This window comes from Passer montanus, unplaced genomic scaffold, assembly GCF_014805655.1.
Source record: "Passer montanus isolate IOZ18808 unplaced genomic scaffold, ASM1480565v1 scaffold15, whole genome shotgun sequence".
Classification (NCBI taxonomy): Eukaryota; Metazoa; Chordata; class Aves; order Passeriformes; family Passeridae; genus Passer; species Passer montanus.
Genome location: NW_024362051.1, coordinates 13,053,866 through 13,078,151, shown reverse-complemented (window position 1 = coordinate 13,078,151; position 24,286 = coordinate 13,053,866). Strand labels below are relative to the sequence as shown.

At 49.5% G+C, this 24,286-nt stretch overlaps 1 protein-coding gene across 1 annotated transcript in view; it reads right to left on the bottom strand.

Annotated features, from left to right (window-relative positions):
• The window catches only part of NEURL1B (neuralized E3 ubiquitin protein ligase 1B), a 33,909-nt gene extending 12,386 nt beyond the window's left edge, over positions 1–21,523 (bottom strand). Inside the window, exon 1 of the mRNA XM_039701642.1 lies at positions 21,446–21,523. Coding sequence (XP_039557576.1) covers positions 21,446–21,476 — 31 coding nt within the window. The 5' untranslated portion in view covers positions 21,477–21,523. The remainder of the gene's footprint in view (positions 1–21,445) is intronic.
• Between the last annotated feature and the right edge of the window lie 2,763 nt (positions 21,524–24,286).

Genomic DNA, 24,286 nt, shown 5'->3' with positions numbered 1-24,286 from the left:
TGAGCTGCTTTTTGTTTGTAAAATGATTAAAACCAACCCCCCTGTTGTTGCAAGTGCCGTGGCCTCAATGTCCACATTGGCCCGGAGGAGGAAGGAAGGAAAACAGATTTTGTTCTCCTCACTGCTATCCCCAAAATGCCCTCGTTCCCAACGCCAGTGCAGCACCAGCCTTCCTCCCACAGCCCCCTGATGGAGAAAAAGCTCCTGCCAGGGATGTGATGCCCCTGGCACTGCACACTCTCAGAAGGCACAGAAGAACGAGGTGGCAGTGCCAGTGCCACCAGCATGAGTGACACTGGCACCCACTTCAAACACAGCTCTGGGTCCACCCTGACAGAGGAGGACTCGGGGTCGGGGTCTGGCGCTTTTTGTTTTGTTTTGTTTTTTGTTTTGTTTAAAAAAACAGGAAAGCATATTGTGGCTAAACAATAGGAAGCGCTGGGACGGAAATGAACGGATAATTTATTTATAACGCTGTTCCCCCCTTCACATAAACACCTGTGGAATAAAGCCTGTCACAACCCGAGGCAGAGAGGCAGAGTTTTCCCACTGAAACACGCCTGGGGTTGAGCTGGGCCATGTGCTTTGCTCATTAGGTGCTGACGGGGACTCCAAGCTCAACAGGATGTTTGTGCCTTTCAATTGTGCCTTTGAATTGCCCTAATTTGCAGCTCGGCTTCCACACTTTGGCTCCTCGAGTTCATTCCCTCTGCTACTGCTCCAGAGCCTCTCCTCTCCCGGCTGTGCATTCCCACCCAAAAAGTGGGATGACGACAGCCAAGCTCGCGGCACAAGTGCCACCCTACCCAGGGTGCCTGACAGGCAGTGAAGAGCTACGCCAACTCTTTTTTTGGTTTTTTTTCAGCTGTGAGATTCCTACAACTCTTGGGAGCAAGTAATTTCTTCTCTTTCTGCCTCACTTCCCTGTCTAAAAGACAGTGACACCATTCCTCCACCTCATGGGCAGCTGGGAGGATGGAAAAACATAAGGTTCTCAAAGACTTCAACCCCTGAGCCCTGCAAGCCTGGCTGCATCACCACAGGGGACACAAACCCACTGAGGGATGCCTTGAGCTTCCATCCCTCTTTTTATTCCAGTTTTCCATTTTTCATCCCCATTCTCACCAGTTTCAAACATGACACTCACAGCACGTCCCTCAAACGCACCAGCAAATATAAAAAGCAGGGAAATGGAAGGAAAAGCTGAAGGGTGAGGAATGGTCTGAGGCTCCTCACTGAAACCTGAAGGATAAACCCTTTTGGCAAGGCAGCATTTCCATCCTTGTGGTGTCAGATGACACTGAGGCAGATTTGGGTTCTGGGGGCCATGCTCTCATCTGAAGCTTCACCTGCTTTCCAAAAGGCCAGCACACTCATTCTGGAGGTTATGCTGACCTTTGGAGAGGTATTTTAACAGACATGCACTTTGCATTTCAAAAAGGTACAGCAGGCAGACCCTGGACAAATTCCACATATTTATCATGGTTCCAGTTCTAAAAATAAACATTTTTTTTTACCCATTTGTTTGCAGTGGCACTGTAATCCCACTGACAGCAGCAGACAAAATTCAGCTCCAGAGCCCTGTCTGAGGCTGCTGCTCTCCCTGGGGCGTGGGATGGAGGAGGCTGCTCAGCTGGGGAGTGACCTCGAGCCAGATCCATCCTGCCTTCACTTGCCCTGACAAGCCAGGCAGGAATAATACCCCTAAAACGGGGGAGAAGGGAATCATGTTGAAGGAGAGCTGAGCTACAGCGAGAGCAGCCTGACAGGAGGAGAGGAGGAGGAGAGCGCTGCGTCCTCATGCGTCACTGGTAAATCCACGGTCTGCACCAGAGACATTCCCTGGCTCCCACAGCCTGCTCCTGAGGGCCTCTCCCAAGTAAATCCATGGCAAAAGACCCACAGCATCCCAAGGAGCAGCTTGGTACCAAACAGGGCTGTGCAGTGGACACAGAGAGGGAAAATTACTGGAATCATCCACGGCTGGCAGCAGGCATGGCTCATCTGCAGGAGCATGGTCTGCCCGTGGTCAGAGAAAGGCTGAAATGGTCAGAGACAGACTGAGGGATTCAGAGAAAGGCTGAAAGGTTCAAGGAGAGGCAGAAAACCTCCTGAGAGGCAGCAGCATGCAGCCTGAAATCCATCTCTGCAGCCTCGTGCCCGGTGAAAGGGAATCCACCAAACACACCCACGGCTTATCTTTATGGGCTCTGCTTTATCTGCAGCACTGAACCTCTTGCTATCCCAGCAGATCCTCAGGTGGCTGCTGCTGCTGCTGCACACTGAACAAGGTGTACAGGGGCAGGTGGAGTTTGCTTTGTGACAGGAAAACCCCAACAGTGGGGACAAGAAGGGTCTGACAGCGAGCTGGTGGAAAAAATCCCAGTCAATCCCAGTGTGCTCCAGTCAAAGCACATCCTCAGAGTCCTCATCCCAGTGATGAAGGCTGTGCAGGAATTGTTTTGTGTCCCTGCTCTGTGCAGAGAGCTCAGCATCCCCTGATACGAAGCTCAGACTCACACATTAAAGCAGCACAGAACCTGAAAATATAAAAGCTAAAACCTGAGGCATCACCACAGCATCCCCGCTGCTGGAGCCACTGGGAGGCTGGAAGAAGCAGGGGAGGCTGTTACTGCAGACACCAAACATCCCCAGCAGCACGAAGCAGGATTCTGCTCCGACACGATCTTATCTTCTGAGGACAAGAGATACAAATCTGCTCACATATAAATTTAGTGAGCTGTCTAGACATTTTTTTCTCTTTTTTTTTTTTTTTTTGAATACAGAAAATGTGTCAGGGAGCTCTGTGGGAAGCACTGGGGTGGCCTATTCCACGCTCAATGCTGTGGATTTGGAAAGCTGGGCTACCAAATCCAACAAAAAAAAAAAAAGAATCTGCCTCATTTCTGAATGTCCTGCTGCCTCAAACACTGGAAAATTCAATTAATAAACCCCCCTGTGTCAATTCCTACGGTTTGCACGACCAGTCTGGAGGCCTGTTCTGATGTAATGTCTCCTTGCCTGGTCTTCCAACCTGAAACCAACTTCCAGAGAATTCAGAAAAGGTTCACTTGCAAGAGAGTGCCACAGAAATTGAGGTGGTAAGGGGATACTGAAGAGCCTGTGATGAATTACAGGAAATGTGAAACTCTTGAAGAAACTCTTGTGAAGGAGGGGAGGAGAAAAGACAGATTAAAGTCACCTTTTCACTAAAAGAAGCTGTGTTGTGGCACTGTGGTAACTCTCAATGCAGATATCTCATGGACACACATCATTTCTCATGGCAGACCAGGTCAGAAAAATCTCTGGCAGAGAACGGGGATTGACTCTAGCTCACAAAATCAAGTTGTGCCTGTCTCCGCAAGAAAACCCTCCAAAGCTTCAAATCAAACATTTTATGGGGGATTTTTTCTAAAATGCTAAAATCCATTTTTTTTATAGAGGCAGGAGCTAATGATGTATTTATTCTGGACTTCTAGGTGTACCTCCATGAAAACAGAGAGGTATTTGCCAACAGCATTAGGCAAAATCCTTTCATTCTGATATATCTATAGATATAGATATAGATATAGATAAAAGATCTATATGGGATTATATATATATATATATAAAATAAATATATATAAATTTATTTATATTATATTATATTATATTATATTATATTATATTATATTATATTATATTATATATATCATATTATAGTATAGTATAGTATAGTATAGTATATTTATTATATATTATTATATATTTATTACATTTATTATATTATATTTATTATATTAATTATATTAAGTATATTATAGTATATTATAGTATAACATTATCTATTATATTATATAAAAATATATATTATATATAATATTATAGATAATATTACACTATATATAATATAATACTATATATTACTTTAAATATATATAGTGTAATATTATATATATTATACTATATATATAAGTTATATGAATATATAATGCTATATATAATATAATGTAACATAATGTAATGTAATATAATATATAATATAATATTGTTCTGCTTGGCTTTGCTTTTGGTGGTCCAAGAAATCAAATATGCCACAAGGAAAGCCAGTGCATGACTTCGATGGAGAGGCATTTCCAGAGCCAAGTGGGGAGCCCTGAGCTAAACCAATATTGGTGGATCAGGCTGTAAAAGCAGGAGCTGCTCCCCAAAAAAACCTCCTGCTGGGTCTGCAAGGATGGCAGCATCCACCCACACTCACCTCTGCCTCTCTCCTCTTGTGCCTCCTGCTCTGGAGACGCAGGAATTTTGCTGCGAAGTTGGCCCCATCTTTATTACAGGCTTTTAGTCCTGCTGCATATAAATAGCACTAAGTATACACAGAAGCCAGCGATCAAGCACGGGAAAAAAAAATCTCCTCTTCCCTGTATTATTAGGGAATCTGGGTCAATGAGTCTGCAACTGGAGTAAGAAACTCTTCGAGCTGGTTAATGAGAGACAGAGCGAGCAGGATGGAGGAAAGGCAGGGTTCATGCCATAATCCCTGCTTAATTCCTTCAGTGCAAGCGATGAAAGCAGCAGCGTGATGGATGAGGAGCCCTGGAAGTGGCACAGCTCCTCCCGAGCTGCTCCACGGGCTCCACACCCAGCTCCTGGCTCTCCCAAAGCCAGACTGGGCTGAGGGACGGCAGGGATTTGAGAGCCATCGTGCAAAACTCGCTGCAACTTTTGGCTACTGGCTAAAGATAAAAACATCACGTCAGAAACGATCAGTCAGCCACTCTCACTGTAGCTCTGAGTGGGTTTTTTTGGGTTGTGATCTCGCTAATCAGCTGCATGTGCAACACACAGGAGTTCCTGCAGCAGCCAAGCAAACCCCTGCCCCTGACTTGATGTATGATGGGCCTGCGAAATTGTTACCTTCTTTAGAAAGTGGAGCTTAGCTTGAGGAGAGCAGAGGTCTGCTCAGCCCACTTTGTCTTCTCCGAGTCCATCACGGAGTTTTGGGAGGTGACCAAAAGCAGAGAGAAGTGAGCAGCTGACAGCTCTTAAAGCAACTCCACAAATGGTTTCTGAGGAATGCTGGGTTGGAAATGATCATCACTAGGTTGGAAGACTGAATATTTTCTGAATCTAAATGCTTGGTGATTGTCAGTCAGGGATTAAAACATTTATTTCTGTGAATTATTGTTTTTTTGTTTTCCAGAAACAGGCAGTGTGCAGCAGAAAGCAGAGAGGGAGTTAAAATATGCAACACTTGAGGCTGGAAAGACTGGTCTGGGAGGAATAATCACAGCTGGAGACCCCAGGATGGGAAGAGAGGAGCAGAGATGTGAACAAAACCCTCATGTTCTCTGGGGTGGCTGGGCTCTGCTTAGATTTACCAAATTCATACAGAAATAGGGTCCAAGGTGAGAGCACACACCCAGCCTAAGAGCAACCCAAGAGACCCCAAAAACCTCCAGTGTCAGGGAGTGCTGCTGGCCCCTGGAGACCACCCCATGGCTCCCTCTGTGTGAGACCATCCCCTGCTCCTGGTGACCCCTCTGCACAGCAAAGATCACAGAGAATTCCTCACAGAGTAAAAAACCTGGCTTGGTCTCCTCGCCCCCAGTTCCTCCCCGTTCATTTCTCACTTCCAAGGCAACTTTTGCCCCACAAAGGATAAACAGCTCAGGTTTTCAGAGCAACACATTGGTTCAAAAGCTTCATTCTGGTGTTCTCCAGTCAGGATTGGGATTTGCTGAAGAGTTACCAGAACCTGTGCCTGCCATGATCACTGACATTGAAATCCATGCCCTCAGCCTCCTCCTGCTGCCAGAGCAGCACGTAAGGACCATTAATGCAAATAAACTCCCTGTTTCCATTGAGCCTTTTCTCCTGGCCAGCTGCACCACGTCCTCTGCGCCGGGGATTTATAAATAGTGACCATGTCATTCCAATGTTAATGGCTTTTAAAGAAATGGAAGGATGGCATGCATTCCCTGTGAACAGCCTCGGAGCTGCAGCTCCACTCCATGCCATGGTTTCAGTGCAGCGCTGGGACTCAGCACATCCTTCCCACAGCCCATCCATGTGTTGCTTTGGACAGGAACACAGAGAGGGAAATCATTCTGTTGTCTCCCTGATGCAGGAAACCCACCCATCCCCTACAGACAGGCACTGCACCACGAGGGCAGCTTGTGACACGGGGAAAATTTTAAAAAAAGAAGATTTGATAGTGGCAATTCAGCTTCACTTTCCATGCATTGTTCTCCGAAAAGCCCCGAAAAGCTGTGTTTACCTTATCTCCATCCCTCTGGAGTTGGGCTGTACACAGTCCACACGCCTTCCCCACCTCCCAAAAGCATGTTTGGAGCCAGGCCAGGCCGTGAGCTGTGCTGGGAGCCTCGGTGGATGACTCAGGTGGGGCGTGCGAGGCTCCAGCCAGGAGTGTGATTTCTACACTCCCTGAAAACACCAGAAAACTTCCCCCTGAGCACAGGAATCCTCCAGCTCCAGGACTGGGGAGGAAGAAAAGCTGCAGAGGATGAGCACCTGGGCTAGTGAAGGTGTTCCTTCCATGCCAGGGGGTGGAATGATCTTTAAGTCCCTTCCAACCCAAACCACTCTGGGATTCTCTGAAGGGTGAGATCAGCACTTGGAGCGATGCTGAAGGTGAAGGAAGGAGATCCTGGCCATTCATTCCACCTTCAACTTTTCCTAAAAAACCCTCAAGATAACGGGAACAAACCTGCTCTTTTTCTTTGCTTTCTTAATTTTACAGGAGCCTCTTTTGTCTTTATCTCTCTTCACAGTGGTTCTAAGAGTCCTTTTTTTTTTCTCCTCCTAATTACAACTTCTCTAAACTCCAAAGAATTCAGATGAAAATAACAAAAACAGTGGAGCTATTCCAGTCCAAACAGGGATAGATAACCAGAGAGCCATCAGATTTAACAGTGCCACCCATCGAGGGCTTTAGATCTGCCCAAAGGGCCAAAAACCCCAGGAAAAGGGGGGAAAGGCCTCTAGGAGGGTGTTCTTCCCAATAAACCCCACTTCCAGCATTTTTTAACTGTGTCCACAGTTCCTTTTCTATTTACACACAATTTAAACAGTGATCTGGCAGCGGGAGGGGAAAATGCCTGGGGAGGAACGCATGGCTGAGGAAGCTAAATAAAGCAGTGGCCAGCTCTTCAATCACCCTATATTTTATATATACAAAGGCTGCGATTCCACTAAGCTTTTCCAAAACAATATGTAAAGAATCCAAAACAACGGGCAAAACAACGGTAATAACTGGTTATAATTAAATCAGGGGCACAGCACAGCTCTGCTCCTCTGCCAGGCTCGTTTCCCTGGAGGAATGGTTGAGGGACAGTGGGACTGGTGGGACTGGTGGGACTGGTGGGGCTGGGGGCTCTCCTGGGGCTGTACTGGTGGGCTGCTGCCTCAAGCCAGCACTGTCCCAGCAGGGAGATTTCAAGGAAATTTCATCTGGCCAAACTCTCTTTCTGATGACCTCACTCAACTCGTGTGGAGTCCAACCTGTACAATAACATCACATATTTCGTTGGCTGTTTTAGTAAATATTCAGACAAACAAGCTAGGGTGTTTTCTTCTTCTAAATACTTCAGAAACAAGTAAAAAAAAAAATTTAAAGGGAAAAAGAAAAAAGCAAGGGAGAAAAAATAAAAGAGTAGCATTCTGGTCCAGAAAGACAGGAAAACATCCCACTAAAAAAAAGATGCATCCCTCTTTTCCTTAGCTGAGGTTTTTAAAAATGCAGATTTCTCTGCTAAGCTGTGAAGGCATTCTGAGAGGCAGGTGGTTGTGCAACACTTGGCTGCTGCATGGCTCAGCTCTGAGATCCTTTTCCATGATATTTGCAGGAATTAATAGGAGGAAACAAGACCCACTTCAAGACATTAAACTGTCCAAACAAAAAAAACCCAAACAAATACAGTCATACCATTACTGGACACACCATGACCTCAGCCCCCTTCCTTCATCTCAAATGTCTTCAATTATTTCAACACAAGAGGGATTTGAGCAAGAGAGGTTTATTTTTAAGCCTCTGTGTCAACCTTAATTCCAGTGGGGTTTGAACCCAGCACACCTAAATCAACATCAGCATTTTTCTCCCTTTATTCTTTCTGTCTTTGTGGTATCACAGCCAAAGTATGATAGAGACAGGTGAAGCAAAAACAATCTGGAGATGAGAACAATTCCTTGCGTTGTTGAAAAGCCAGAAAATTATGAAAACAATTTTTTTTTGCTCCCTGCCCCAGAGGAAAGAATCCTTGGGGTGAAGGTGTGAATTATGGAGCAAACAGCACTGCAATGGCCAGGTCCAGGCAGTACCAAGCCCTAATTTAAACCTTGTTTTCTCACTTTTTTATGTGGAGCTTGGGCTGTTGTTCAGCAGAACTCCTTTGGTCAATACCTTCCAAGCAGTTCACTGCAGAGCTGCCAGTTGTCATTTTTACAGCTGTATTTTGGGGGTTTTTTTGTATTTTTCATTGATCATTTCCACCTCTAAAGCCCAGTGCACATTCCAAGAGCACTCCTCGGTAACTATGGAATTGGGAATATTAGAAATCCCACATGAAACAAATAAACAACAAAAAAAAAAAGCAGCTGCCTAAACCCTCCCATTTCCACCCAGATGTTTCTTGTTTCAATTAACAGAATCAAACTAATTCAGAGCCGTTCATTGGCCTTGTTTGGACTTACTTGGAAAAACACACCTATAAATCACATCTGAAAAGCTGCAAAGAGAGAAAGAATTTGTTCCTCTTTGGGCAGTTTTTTTTGTTCTTTTTTTGGTAGAACAAACTTTTACTACCAAACACAAAATGCACAATTATGTGTTGACAGCTCACAGCCTCTGTGGTTCTGGCTACAATAAAACACAACTCCACACTGTCCCTCCAGTTCTTCGAAATTCAGGACACCCAGAAGCTCCCATTTGCATCATCTTCCTGGGATTCTGAGCTGCAAAAGGGATTCCAAAGGTTCAGGGAGCCTGAAGTGACCAAAACAGAGCCACAGCAGGGATTTCCCTGGTCCCAAACCCATCAGACACTCAGTGTTGTGGCTTTCACTGCTCATGGAGCATTCTGACTTGCCAGATCAGAACAGAGCTGCAGGAAAACCAGCAAAGAATCCCAGCATCATTTTGGTTGCAAAAGATCATCAAAAAATCATTAAATCCAGGCTGTGCCCCATCCCCACCCTGTCCCCAGCCCAGAGCCCCGAGTGCCACCTCCAGCCCTTCCTGGGACACTCCAGGGATGGGGATCCAACCCTCCCTGGGCAGTTCCAGTGCCTGAGCCCCCTTTCCAAGGGGAAATTCCTGCTGTGCCCACCCTGAGCTGCCCTGGCCCAGCCTGAGGCCGTTCCCTCTGCTCCTGTCCCTGTCCCTGGAGCACCGCCAGCCCCCCCGGCTGTCCCCTCCTGGCAGGAGCTGTGCAGAGCCACAAGGGCCCCTGAGCTTCCTTGGCTCCAGGCTCAGCCCCTTCCCAGCTCCCTCAGCAGCTCCTCATGGAACTCAAAATGAGATCTACGAGGAGCTGAGAGCCAGGATTTGTTCCCAGTCTGAAGGACATTTCTGCTGGTGATTCAGGTTCAAGCAGCATTTTCCCCTCCAGAATCTGAGGATTCTTAACAGTGCTCCCAGTACCACTGTAAACCCCAGGATTATCCAAAAGACAGGGAGAGCTTGGGAAGAGCCTTGGCTGGGTAGGACAAAGATCTGAGATGTTGAGTGTGTGGTGAGGAGTGACAGCTGGAGATGCCCAACAGCAACAAATCCAAAGGGAAATTCAGGAATGGGCACAGAAAGGGAAATGCAGGAATGGGCACAGAAAGAGGAAATACAGGAATATGGGAACAGAAAAGGGAAATGCAGGAATGGGCACAGAAAGGAGAAATGCAGGATTGGGCATAGAAAGGGGAAATGCAGGAATATGGGCACAGAAAAGAGAAATGCAGGAATATGGGCACAGAAAGGGAAATGCAGGAATGGGCACAGAAAGGGGAAATACAGGAATGGGCACAGAAAAGGGAAATGCAGGAATATGGGAACAGAAAGGGGAAATGCAGGAATGGGCACAGAAAAGGGAAATGTAGGAATATGGGAACAGAAAGGGAAATGCAGGATTGGGCACAGAAAGGGGAAATGCAGGAATATGGACACAGAAATGTCCTCAGCACTGCCCTATCCAACATTTGTGCCCACCACCTTTAGCCCCCCGCAAAGGAGGAAAGCAGGACTGCTCCATGTGCCCAAGAAAAGGAGGCAGGGGACAAAGCAGGGAGGGGAAAACATGGTCAGAGGCACACAGGGAAAGCTTCTCCTTCCTTCTGGGGTTGTGCAACGAGGTCACACCATTAATCTCATCTCAAAGGAAAATCTGAGCCAGTGGCTAAGGGCTGCTTGACGTGGTTTGGAGAGGATTCCTCCAGCGTGCCCACAGACTCTGGTATTTACAGGAGGGCAGTCGATTTGCACGGGGCTGTAAACATTGACTAAATAGGAATGCATACAAAAAGATGCTTTGCAAAGAGTTTGGTTCAAGATGAGAAGTGGTGTTGACCTCTGAGGGAGGAATGTCCCCTGCCCTCTGCTGTGGAGATGGTCAGCTGAGTGCTCCACGAGGGTGGGAGAAACGAGGAGCTCGCCCAGGGAGCTGGGAAGGAAATTCTTATTTTTGTTTGGCTTCTCAAAGTAGCTTTTGATATTTCCAAGAGCAAGAGGCATTTTGAAAGAAACACAACCCCTCGAAACATAACTTTGAAAAGGGGGTCCTTTTGAATCAAAATAAATTTTGAAGAAGAATGTGAACACACTCCTATTAAGTGATACTCCAGCTGTTCCACACAGGGCGGGCAAGGCAGGGAGAAATAATTCACAAATCATTTTATTAATTAACCATCAGAGCGTCCTCGTGAGCTGATGGGAGACCCCCCACGCTGTGCTCCCCACAAAAGGGAAATAATCTGCATTGCTATTAAAAATCTGCCCTGGAAACCATCAGGTTGAGGGAGGAAAGGACTATTTTAACCAATTCATTAATTATGAATATTAAAGAAATCAAGCTTTGAAGCTCAGTTCATAACGAGCCAAACTTCCACTCTGGTTCTGCTCGGGAAAATCCAACTCTCCAGACAGCATCTGTCAATCTGATCATTATGTGGTTAAATGAGGGAGAAAAAAAAGTGTTCTCTCTCACCTGCAAAAGCTATCTGAGCCTTGAAAATTTAATTTGAGTTTTCCCTTCTAGATTTGACTGGTCAAGTTAAACTAGAAAGATTATTCATGGAAAAGCAACCGCAGTTGGTTACTAGGATACAAAAAATCACTTAGTATGTTCCTCCAATGAATAATCCCAAGCAGAACACACACAAATTCAATAAATTATGAATTTCTCGGTCTCTCTTACATAAACATTGGGGTTGCAGAGGCATTTCTTGGAAGCCTTTAATATAAATTCATCTCTTAATGACTGTGCTCTAGCAAAACAAACAGAGGGGATGGCTGAGCCCTGCAGGTGAGCTGCATCCTTTGTCTAGACATGGAAGTTCTGGCAGCAGGCAGGGTGCCCAGGCCAGCAGATCCCTGCTTGCCACATCTCAGAGCAGAGCCTGGAATTTGGCAAATTCCCAGGCCCTGGCACAGCGGGTGACGTCAGCAGCAGACCAAGCTAATTTGGAAGAAAGCAATTCTTATTCCAGAAAAAAATAAAATAAAATAAAATCCCCCTTCCTGCACAATTCCATGGATCTGAGAGGTCTTACATAAAGCACTTGTCAGATGTCTGAAGGCACGAGGCAGAGTTCAGGCTGGAGAAGATCTCTTAAGGTTGTTGAGCCCAACCTCTGAGGAAAACAGGGAGAAGTTTTCCTGCGTCCATCCGAGGCCCCCAGCCCAGCACAAGGGTGGGAAAAGCATCCTGGAGTCAGACAGAGCCTGCCCTGAGCCACTCTGACATCCCTGGCAGCAGCACTGGGGCTCAGGAGGTTGATTTTGGTCGCTGGACAGCGTTTGGGTTTGTGGTGTCTCTTCCCACCCCTTCCAAACCCAGGATAACAGGGATTACAAACCCCTGGATAACTGGGATCACAAACCCCTGGATAACAGTGATCAAAATTCCCTGGATAACAGGGATTACAATCCCCTGGATAAGAGAGATTACAATCCTCAGGATACCAATCCCCAGGATAACAGGAAAAGAAACCCCTGGATAACAGGGATCACAATCCCCAGGGTAACAGGGATTACAATCCCAGGATAACAGTGATTACAATCCCCAGGATAACAGGGATCACAATCCCCAGGGTAACAGGGATTACAAACCCCTGGATAACAGGGATTACAATCCCCTGGATAAAAGAGATTACAATCTCCAGGATTACAATCCCCAGGATAACAAGGATCACAATTCCCAGGATAACAGGGATCACAATCCCCAGGATCACAATCCCCAGGCACAATCCCTGCTCCAGGCTGGGGTGTTCACAGCCACAGAGCTACAGGGGCTGAGATCACTTTCTATAAACTTGACCCCAGATGGATTTCCGTGAAATTGAGCCTCGTGGAGCTCCTGTCCTTCTCACCCTGTGCCTTTGATGGCATCGGCAGCTTGAGCTGCTGCCAAATCACCCGGTAATTGCTGTTCAAACCCCACAAATCAGGATCTGCCTTGCACCCTCCAGGAGAGAGCACCAAAACACCTGGAATTCTGAAATACCTGCCAGGGGAAGATGTTCTTTATCTCCACGAGCAACAGCCACTTAGAAAATCATTTCAGTTTTCATTCTTGGAAACCCTTTCACTTGGCAGGACAAAATAATCAAGAGTTTTTGCAGGTGTCCTGAGGAGAGGAGCACCACAGAACAGCCCCTCAAGGGGTCACAAGGGGACACAGCTTTTTGCCAGGATTACCAAACCCACCTTTAGCCCTGGTGGTCCAGCTCTACTCATTCCATTCCTAGCTGATGAATAACAAATAAAAATAACTTGGTTTTTAAGATCTCCAGTGATAGAACTATTCTTATTGTTCTAATTCTTATTCTTATTCTTATTATTGTTCTTATTCTTATTATTCTTATTCTCCAGTGATAGAACTATTCCACCAAGGCTTGGCATGGGTGCTAACCTGCCTGAGAGCACATGCTCAAAATTCCTGGTCCTGTCTTCTCCCCGAAATTCACTGCAGCCTCTGAGCTGCTCCCCTTAACAGAATTTTAGCCACCCCCAGGACACTACACCAGGCAGATCTGGAGTAGAGTTTTGTGTTCCCAGGAAAAATAAAGCTCCATCCAAGCATGTCAAGTTTAAGACCCCAAGAAACAGCAATTTTCCCTCATTAGGAATTATGCTTTCAAGCTGAGGAGATAACTTTTGAACTGCACTCCATAAATTCCAGCAGACATCAAGCAGAGCAGCTGGTGTCCCAGTGGGACCAGAGGAGATAACAGGCTCAGCAAAGCTGTGCCACAGTGCCAGTTATCTCTGAGCAGAGCAAGATAAACTTGAATGAAATTATTTCATTTGTGCTGCCAAATGGGATGTTCGATCTTTTATCTTTGGCTTCTCCAGGCAGGGCCTGGAGGATTCCGTGTTTGAGTTGTGGAGGAGGGCAAAAATCAAAAATCTTTATTCCCTGGCATTTGGAAACCTGGTGGAAAACTTTTGTTCAAGGGAATTCTTTCTTGACTGATCGTCTTCCCGGTGTTGCCACACAGACAACAAAACCCAGAGCTTTGTTTTTATGTGTCTATTTATTTCTCCCACATTACCATTATACATTTTCCTGTCAGGAGTGCAATCACAGGAAAATGGTTAAAACAGGAGAATTCCTAAAGTACAGCATTATCATTATTATGTAAAAATCCACAGTAAAACCAGCAAAGTTCAAAAATGAAACCAGTGACATGTAACTACCCAGCCAACAACCACAAACACAACTCCATCCATCCTTCTCCCCTCAAAGCATCAGCAGCTCTTAAAAAAATCCTAAATGTGATTTCCCAGCTGCACTGGGAAGGCTTTGAAGTGCAGTTAAATGGTTTTGTCTTTAAGGAATCTTCCTGTGCAATTGAAGCAATAAATCATTTTTTATCTTCTGATTTGGTTTCCTCACAGCAGAAGGGTGCAGAAAGGAAAAAAGACATGGTTTTGCTGGAAAGGGGGAAGGATTGGGGTCAGATCCTCTCAGCAGGAGATTCCTGAGCTGCTCCACTGCCAGAGGTCTGAAAGAACCCAGGGAGAAAAAAACCTCCTGGGTGGAAAGCAAGCCCTGCTTACACAAAGCAGAGGAGGAGATCTCCCTGGACACAGAGGGGAAAACAAATTAACAAGCAAGAAATCACTTTCTCCTCCCTCCCTCCTCCCCAAAGCCCCACTGCAACTGCTCAGACACCAGGAATTCATGTTCCAGCACTCAGTAATTGAGACAACAGGGCATCCAGGTCTGAAGGGAAAAGCTGGCACAGGTAAGGTGAAATAAAGCTTTCTCAGTGATTCATTCTTTTGATCATACACAGGGAAAATAAACACAGCCATCACCAAGACAGGGAAGAACACAGAGTAAACAGCATCTCCTTCCCACCAAAAAAGTCCTCCCATGGGCACAGACGTTATCTGAGGGAGCCTGGGAGGGTCTGCCCCTGCTGATGCCTCTGGGCAAAGAGCTGGGATGGGAAGGAGAAGTGGTAGAACCTCACTAAAGACACCAAAAATCCACTGGGCCAGGCTCTGTCCCCTCCAGGACAGAGATCAGTGACACCAAACAAGGGTGCCTGAGTGAGAGGACAGAACAAAGTATGGAAATCCTCCTCCAGCTGCTGCAGCCACAGGAACTCCCCTGAGCTGTGCCACGGAGCCAGGCCCTTCCCAAAGCCCTTCCCCACCCCTGGCAGCTGAGCACACCCCTGCCCTCTGGATAAACCTGGAGAATTTGGGTGCCAGGGAGTCCCAAAAGTGGCCCAGGAGCTCCTGAGGAGGGGGAAGGTGCAGGTCGTGACTCAGCCCCGTGGTCTGGCTGCTGTGAAGTTCACAGGGCTCCAAACTGCTCCCAAAAACTGCCCCAGGCAGGGGGAGACAGGCACAGGAGATAATAATGTGGAAATGTGTCGGATTATACCCTTTTTTGACTCAGAGATGGGGTAACTGAGAGGCGTTTTAAAAACTTTTATTCTATTTTCAGCCTCACGAGCAGGCTGAGACAATACAGATGTTCTAACTCACACCATTGCACAAACCCATTCCCCACAGAAATGCACAGAGAAGGGATGAAGGATCTCACACACCTTCCCCGTGGGGAAATCCAGGTGGGATCTGACACATATTCCAGGGAATCTCACCCAGCCTGGCCCATGGGGACAGCCCTTGCTGGTGGGGTCACCCAGACTGCCACCTGGATGGCACCCCAGCCCCCAGGCAGTGCCACCCACCCACCCAGCCCCAAAAACCCGGGGCTCCAGAGGGAACCCAGCTCAGCACCCACAGCCCTGAGCCCCTCTGGGCCGGGAGAGGAGTGAACTTTTGTTCTGATTTTACTTTGGAAGATGAGCACGGGCTCTGCTTGTGCCACCCTGCTCCCTGCTCCTCTCCCGAGCCCCCCACACCCATCACGGCCAGGAGAGCCTGCTCCTGATTCAGCTGCCAAGGCACAGATAGGCTCTGTAAACAGCGGGATGCTGGGCAGCAGGAAAATGTTTCCTTTCAAGGCAAACCCTGCAGGACACGGCTGCCCCAAGAGCGGCTCCGCAGCTCAGGGAGGAGAATCCCCCTGAGGAGCTCAGAGGTGCTGGTTTGCATCCTGATTGGAAAGCCAGGCAACGTGAGGATGCTCAGCAGGACGGGGAGAGGAGCCCGGCATGAGCCTGGCAGTGACTCATCCTCCTCCTGCCAAATAAACATTAATGCCCCACCTGCAGACCTGTTAAACACCTTAAACATCCCTAGGCGCTTCCATGGGTTGTCAGATGATGGTGTGCTGGAAGCCACGATTTCCTCTGCCTGCAGGGAGGGCTCTGTGAGTGTTCTGCCTACACAGACAGACCCTGGGCTGGGATTCTCAGCGTCTGCAGGAGGCTGGGGTGCTGACACACAGGTCCTCCTGGCCTGCAGCAACGAGCCAAAGAAATAGAAAGAAATAAAAGCGGGGAAAGTGCTGCTTGCCAGAATTCCGAGCAAAGCAATTCCCCTCTGGAGCATAAAGAATTAAAATTAAAAATAAAATAAAAAAAAGAGAGGGCACCTGCCCAGCACTACCCAGGGGAGAGCAGGGAAAGCTCTGGCTTTCATGACACACTTGGCACAGTGCTGAGGGTGTGTGACAGCCCGTGGGCCACGGGGCACGACACAGCTCCATTTAACACCAGCCCGGGAGGCGATGCCTTCCTGGACTGGAGCACAGTTGTTCCTCCAGCCCCCAGAGCCGAGGTGCCAAAGGCTGAATGAACCGTGCCAGTTGGCTGCAGCACAGTTTGGGGCACGTACAGTGGTTAAAGAGAGCCCTCGGTGCACAATCAACCTAAATCCCAGAAAAGGCTGAGCAGCTTCTCAGGTTTCCTTTTGAAGAGTGGAAAAGCAGAAGGCTGCTAAGAAAGCAGTGAATTAATCTTTTTTCTTCTTTTTTTTTTTTTTCACTTCCGTGACCTTCTTCCAGGAGATGCTTCATAATTAATTAACTCTTGTACCCCCATGTGAGCCAGGGTTTCCCACCTCCCTGACATTCAAAGCAATCCTGTGATAAAGCCACTTGCTCAAAGGTCACACAGGGAGTCATCAAAATCACTGACAGACTCTCAGAACCTCAACTCCCAGCCTAAAAGATGCAGAAAAACAGGCAAAATTGGGCTGGACTAACACCTGCAGCCCGTGTTGATCAGCACTGAACCAAACCCAAACCAAAAACTGGTCTGGACAGAAACCTTTGTACCTTTTTCACTCAAACCAGAACAACCTGAAGTGGTTTTTTTGTAGTTTTCTTGAAGTCAGACTGGAGCCAAATCAAACAATTTACTGAACTCCTGACAATAACAAGAACTCCTCCCACAGTGCATCACTAGCTGAAGGAGGAGGGACCAGAAAACAAATCTAAACAAAAGTGCTCCTTCAAGTGAGATTTTAGCCCCTGGAAAAGGCAGAGAGATCTTCTCTTGCTGCATGGACTTTTCTCCTCATTTCTTAGAGGAGACCTGACTGAGTATTTTGAAAAAGCATACACAGAAATGTCTTTTTTAACATGCTGTAAATTCCTGCTGCTCTGCCCTAACCAGCACCCTCCAACCCTCCCTGTTTGGCCTGGCAGCTGGGAGCACCAGCCTGGTGAAGGCCTAAACTTGGGATTTCTGCCTTCTTGAGGGCGGGTTAATGATTAGAAGCCTTTTCCTTAAGAATACGAAATAATTTCTTGCACCGAAGTCACTTGTGCCAGAACAAGCCCCATTCTCCCTCGTGTTTACCAGACACAAATGCCACTCATACTTGGTATTCCTCGCAGTTGTGAGGAAGGCTGTGGGAGAAGCACAGCAATCAGATCCCAGCCAGATTCTAAAAAGGGAATTTGGCTCCTTTGTTAAATACCAATGCCCCTATTTGGGTCAGGACCAACAGCTGGATCCCAAGTGGAAAGTGCTTCACTCGTGAGTGCCTGCAGTGTCCCAGCAGCTGTCCACCTTCCCCTGTCACCACGGGCACATGCTGCTGTCCCAGACACTGCTCCTCACCAGGGTTTCCCTGGATCAGAGGAATTTTCCCCTCTCCCAAGCCTGCCCTGCTGAGGTCCCGGCATCTTCCTGCTCCCTCTGGTTATTAACCCTTTCCTGAGCCCTGTGTGTGCCTGCAGAAGGAGCCCCATCTGTGACACCGGGGTGCTTTGTGCTGCTCCCCGCCTCTCTCCAAAGCCATTCCCTGCAGAAAACCAGGCACAGAGCCACAGATCCCACAGAACCAGCAGCTCCCAGGCGCTCTGCAGGCCAGGCAGGTGCTGCCCATCACCTGCAGGAGCCAGGAGAGCACCGTGCTCCAGAACCAACCATTCCCTCCTGCCTCACCCAGCTGCCCGCAAATCACCTGGGGCCACGGGCAGGGACAGGGGAGCAGGGAAGCAGGGACTGGGAAACAGGGAAACAGGGATGGGGGGACAGGGAAACAGGGAAATGGGGAAACAGGGACAGGGGAGCAGGGGAACAGGGATGGGGAGCAGGGAACAGGGACGGGGAGCAGGGAAACAGGGACAGGAGAGCAGGGAAACAGGGAGAAGGGAGCAGGGAAACAAGGATGGGGAGGAGGGGAACAGGGACAGGGAAACAGGGAAACAGGGAAACAGGGACTGGGGAGCAGGGGAACAGGGATGGGGGAGCAGGAAAACAGGGAAATAGGGACAGGGGAGCAGGGAAACAGGGAAACAGCGACAGGAGAGCAGGGGAAGAGGGACAGGAGAGCAGGGAACAGGGACAGGGAAACAGGGACAGGGGAGCAGGGGACCAGGGAAATAGGGACAGGGGAACAGGGAAACAACATCAGGGGAGCAGGGGAACAGGGACAGGGGAGCAGGGAACAGGGACAGGGGAGCCGGGAAACGGAAACAGGAACAGGGGAGCAGGGAAAGAGAAGCATCCCTTCCCAGGCTGTGCCGGAGCTGCTCGGGCAGGAGATGCGGGAGCTGCTCCGGAGCATCCCCAGGGCTCCGGGAGCATCCCAGGGGCAGCCCGCAGGCAGCAGCCGCGTGTGTCGTGTGTCATTTAGCTGTCACCCAGATAACAGCGACTTCCAGCAGCACCTCAGGCCCGTCGCCGAGCGCATCTGACACATCCCAGCTCCTTTCCCTCCCAGCGCCTCTCATTAGCCACAGCCTCATTACTGGTTTGGGTGCGCTGCGCTCGGAGCCTCGCTGTTAATGTGACATCGTGTGCTAACCACGGGGTACTTGGCAAACACGAGTTTCCCGAGCCCCCGCACGGATCCCCCCGGCACCGTGTGCTCTCGCATCGCTCCACGGAAACGTGCCGAGAAGCGGATGGGGCTGGGCGAGGGTTTAAAGATGCAAGAACGGATTGTTCAAGCCCATTGGGACAAAGTCGGGTATAAAAATGAGTTGTCTTCAATAAGATTTAAAACTGAATTCCGCTGTTTGAGGAAAGCATTGACATTTCTGTATAAAACCTGAACTGCTGCTTGTATGGCTTTTCCAGGAGCCAGGTCCCTCCACATTCCCTCTATATTTGATTGCATTGAAAAGGCTTTTTCTACCTTAAGCTATTTATGGTGAACAAAACGACCAAAGTGATTTAACACAAGAAAGCAAATTTCAGTTTGAAGACGTCCTGTTTGATTGTTTGGGTTTTATTAAGAAGTTTTTTCAGTCCATGGGACAGAGAACAATTCCTCTGGTTGTCAAAATGAGAGTGAAAGTGCCTTGCTCAGTCTGCAGGGTGAAGAAGGAGGTGCATTTTGGACCAAGAAAAGGAAAGGCTTAATTCTGACTGATTATCTTTGAGTAATTCTAAACAGCCCTCACATTTATAAATAGGACTTCATCCAACCATTCAACCTTCCGGAAAAACTTTCTAATTTTCAAAAGGACTGTTCCAGGAACAGTTCTAAACCTGCTTCCCTCCGCAATGCCATTTGGATAATGAAAGACAAACAATCCATCCAAAATTCAATTTCATGTGAAAAATTGCTGAATGGGGTCCAACCCGACAAAAGACATTCATAAACTTCCAAACTGCAAACATCCAAAAGCTCCTCCGCAGCCGCAGGTTAACAGCTCCTCGGGGCTGTCATCACTCTCGTAAAAAGCGAGCTGAATTTGGGGGAAAGACACATTTCCAGCATCATCCAGCCCTCAGCAGAGGCGTTCAAGTGTCCTGCATAGCCCTGCCTTGCGCAATTTGACAAATGTTTGCAAATGGACCCGACCCTCCCAGACAGCCTCCACCTGGAGGGACTCGACCGAGATTTTCTAGGCCACCAGAACAAACGCTTGAGCTGGGAGGTCTCCGTAAATCAAGCCTTCGGTTTTTCCCCCCATCAAACTTTTCCTCTTTAACAACTCCTTTCGAAAGCACCGCGAGGAAGTCCTGAATCACTGCGGTGCAGCTGATGTCATCCCTTTTTTTAAATTCACGTGTGGAGGGCTGAGCGTGTGGAGGCTGCTCAGGAGAGACTGTTCTAGCAGCAGGCAGAAGGGCTGGTACAACTCCCAGCCTTCTGGAGCACGGGATCCCACGGCCCAGCAGGTACAGATATTTTCTCTTCGGGAAGTTCCAGCCTGACCGGGGTAACCTCTGCTGACCCAAAGATGTTTCCCCGGCTTTTTTTTTTTTTTTTTTTTTTCTCCCTCCCAGGTTTTTTGCATGTGCCCCCAGCTGAAAAGCCAACCCGCAAAATAAATTTCCTCCAAGGTCATGCACTCCTCACGATGCCTTTATTTGCCAGTCGGTGAAGTATTGAAAAAAAATGAAAACTTCCTTATTGTGAGAGGAGCTAATGCCCCATTTAAATGTAATAGAGAACGAGAGGAGATGCAACTAGAAATCTAATCACTGCTTCATAGCTAAACCACGAGCTTAGCAGCTTTCTTTTGTGCCCTGAAGGTCCCAGGCACCCTCTCTTTGCAAAGACAATATATGGCACATCCAAATGCTAATCTATTCCTCTCTTTATTTCTATATTCAGCTCCCTGGCTGATTACAGGCAGACGTGTATGTGTTCAATAGGTCCTCCTGCTTCTTTAAATAAGTTTAATAATACCCTTTTTATTTATGGGAGCCTGAAGTACAAAGGATGCAATGCAGGAGCTCTGCAAGAGCAGAAAAGAGAAGAAAAGCAAAGTAGCTGAAGATACAGCCTGGCAAGGGCTCAGTAATTCAACACTGTTGATTCTATAGCGACCAACTGCTTTTATTATGCACAGATTCTCCGAGGGGGGAGAGAACCCCACAGTTACGAACTCGCAAAGGAAAAGAATCTGCACACCTCCCGTCTAAGTGCAGAATTGGCTAAAAAGGCAGTTTTAAAGCCAGGGCAGCCCACCCAACATTTCAGACCTCGCCGCAATTTTCCTCCGGCCACTCGGAACAATTAACGTCTCCTCCCATTAAAAAGTTACATTAAAATAACACCCCGAGGAGGCGAAATGAGGCAGAAAGCCCCTGCAAGGAGCGGGTGCGAGGGCTGGGCAGCGCCGCTCCAGCTGCGGGATCAGCCCCGCTTCACCGCGCCGCGCAGCATCCGCGCATCGCGGCAAGAATTCCCGAAACGCCCGGCTCCTCCGGCCACGGAACAGGGGCTCTTTCCCCGGCTTGACTGCCGGCACGCTCGGCTTCTCCCGGGACCGCCGGCACGCTCGGCTTCTCCCGGGGAGCCCCGCACCGCGGGTGGGGCGGCACAGCCGCCGCTCGCCCGCAGCATCCCCGGGGCAGGACGCGCCCCCCGCCCGCAGCCCCGCGGCCCCGCCGCTACCTGCCAGCGTCTTGTGCACCGTGTTGCCCATCGCTCGCTCGCTCGGCGGCGCGGCGGAGCCCGGGGCCGCCCGCTGGGCTGCGCTGCCCCCGAACGTGTCCCGGTGTCTGTCCGGGATGGGCTGCGCTGCCCCCGTCCGTGTCCCTGTCCCCGTGCCTCCGGGATGGGCTGCTCTGCCCCATCGGTGTCTGTCCGGGATGGGCTGCTCTGCCCCTGTGCCGGTGTCCCTTCGGGATGTGCTGCTCTGCCCCCATCGGTGTCCCGGTGTCTGGCCGGGATGGGCTGCTCTGCCCTGTCCCTATCCCTGTCCCTGCCTCCTGTCCCTGTCCCTGCCCCTGTGCCTCTCCAGGATGTGCTGCTCTGCCCCCATCCCTGTCCCTGTGTCCCTCTCGGATGTGCCGCTCTGCTCCCTGTCCCTGTGCCTGTCCCTGTCCCTGTCCCTGTTCTTCTGCGGGATGTGCTGCTCTGCCCTCATCCCTGTTCCTGCTCGGTGTCTGTCCGGGATGTGCTGCTCTGCTCCCTGTCCCTGCCCTGGTGCCACCCCGGGATGTGCCGCTCTCCTTCCCATCCCTCTTCCTGTCCCTGTGCCTCTCCAGGATGTGCTGCTCTGCCCCCATCCCTGTCCCTGTGCCTGTCCCTGTCCCTGTCCCTATCCCTGTCCCTGCCCCTGTCCCTGTCCCTATCCCTGTCCCTGCCCCTGTCCCTATCCCTGTCCCTGCCCCTGTCCCTGTCCCTGTCCCTGTGTCCCTCCCGGATGTGCCGCTCTGCTCCCTGTCCCTGTCCCGGTGCCACTCCGGGGATGTGCTCTCCGGGGAGCACCCACTGGCACCTGTCGGAGCAGCTGCCAGCCGGGGATCTGGGCAAACATGGGCCCGGCTCTCCCCCAGAGACCCCCGACAGACCTTTTGCCTCTCCCTCCTAAGGGAAAAATAAAGAATCCTCTTTCTCCCGTAGCACAAGCACATCTGTCCATCAGCAACACCTCCCCGAAGGGCACCAGCTGCACTGGGGAGCGCTGGGAGCCGAGAAACCTCAGCTCTCTCCCTCCCGGTGCCGTTTCCTTGCGGGTGACCTTGGATAAGCCACTTTGCATCTCGGTGACACGGCTTCCCCACCTGGGAAGCGAGGGAATTAGCAGGAGTGTTGTGTCGGCAAAGGCGTGATTAGTTTGGAGCACGGTGACGACGAAGGACACCTCAGCCCTCAGCCGACAGCTCAGCACCGACAACATCGGCCCCACAGCTTCCCTCCTTCGGATCTCAGACAGAAAAACACCTTTGGAGCCCCACCGGAGAACAGCAAGGCTCCCTCCCCTCCCTCCTCCCGGCCGCGCTCCTGCTGCCCGAGGGGTGAGGATGCTGAGGGTGCCGAGCTTCCCTCCCTGGGGCAGCTTCCAGATTAGAACTGGGAGCCTCAGAGCTCCAAAATGTTCTGCAGCCAGCACCTTGGGCTGGTGACACGGTGCACAGTGCTGGGGGGAAGCGTCCCCCAGCAGGAGTCACAGCTCTGGACTAACACATAGCCTGGGATGCAAAAGGAAGAGTGGGAAGAGGGGGAGAGCCAAGGAAGAGTAGCTCAATAGCCTGGCAGAGATCAGCCTCTGATCTATTATAGAGAAGCTAAAATAACAAGCCTTTAATCCCTAGATCATGTTGAACAGGTCAAGTGTGGCTCGAGAGATGAGAGAGGACAGAAAAACCTAATTTCCAGCATTTTTTTTCGCTATCATAGGGATTTGTTAAAAATGGGATTATTGAGTGAGACACCAGCAGCTGTTCTTAAAAGCGCCTGCACCCATCTGCTGTCTCCTTAGGTTAGCACATGTCTCCCATCCCTTTGCTGCAGGAGCTATCAGAGGGCAGCGGAGCCCAGTGCTCCTCGTGGGGGACAAGGGCAGGGTGGCAATGTCACCCTCTTGACACAGAAGGGAAAATCCTTGAGTCACCAGACAGCGGGGGAATGGGAGGCCGCGCTAATCGCGGCCGCTTTCCCTCAGCAGGGAGTGGCAGTTGTTATTTTAGGGTTTAAATTCGCTCTCAGAAGCCGGCGGCAGCAGCCGGGGGCTGCTGGTGCGTGTGCCAGGGCGGGCTGGGTGCCACCTCCCGGCCTGTCCCTGTCCCTCCTGCCACACCCCGGCCACGCCAGCCCACGCACTGCCCGTCCCAAGGGTGTCCCAGCCCTTCCTCCTGCCCCAAACGAGGTAAAAATAGAGGACAATGAAATGGAAATGCACATCCTCGGGGCTCGGAGCTGCCCGCAGGAACCAAACCGGAGCTCCTGCTCTTGCTGTTGTGGAAATGGAGAGTTTGTTACAATAACCTTCTCCTCACAATGCAAAACAACACTCCTGGGAAAGGGTTCAGCAGGAGGATTTTCACCCTCCCCAGAAAGAGTAAAAGAGAGGCAGGACTGGACCCCGAGCAGGGCCTGAGCAGCACTGCAAAGCCAGCCTGGGGAAAAGCAGAAACTGCCCCAACCAATGCTCCACAGACAAAACCTCATGAGCATTTTAAGATTCTTTCTGCTCCAGCAAGTTTTGATAACTCCTGATCGAAACACACTTCAGCAATTTCCTCAGTGTGCCTCTGAAGAAATCCCCTTGCCTGTCCCCCTGGCTGACCAGGCACAGCCCGACCTGCTCTGCTATCTGCTCTCCCATAAATATCAAACTGTAATCTCCCTAAGCTCCTTCCCAGCAATTTTTACCACTAGACCTCAAACCGTTTTGCAGACAAGGTGAGTGACATTATCCTTATTTCATCAGGGATGAAACCAAGCCACAAAGAAGCCAGGAGATTTGTGCAAGGTCACAGGTTGGCCGTGGGCAAACTGGGGAGCAGA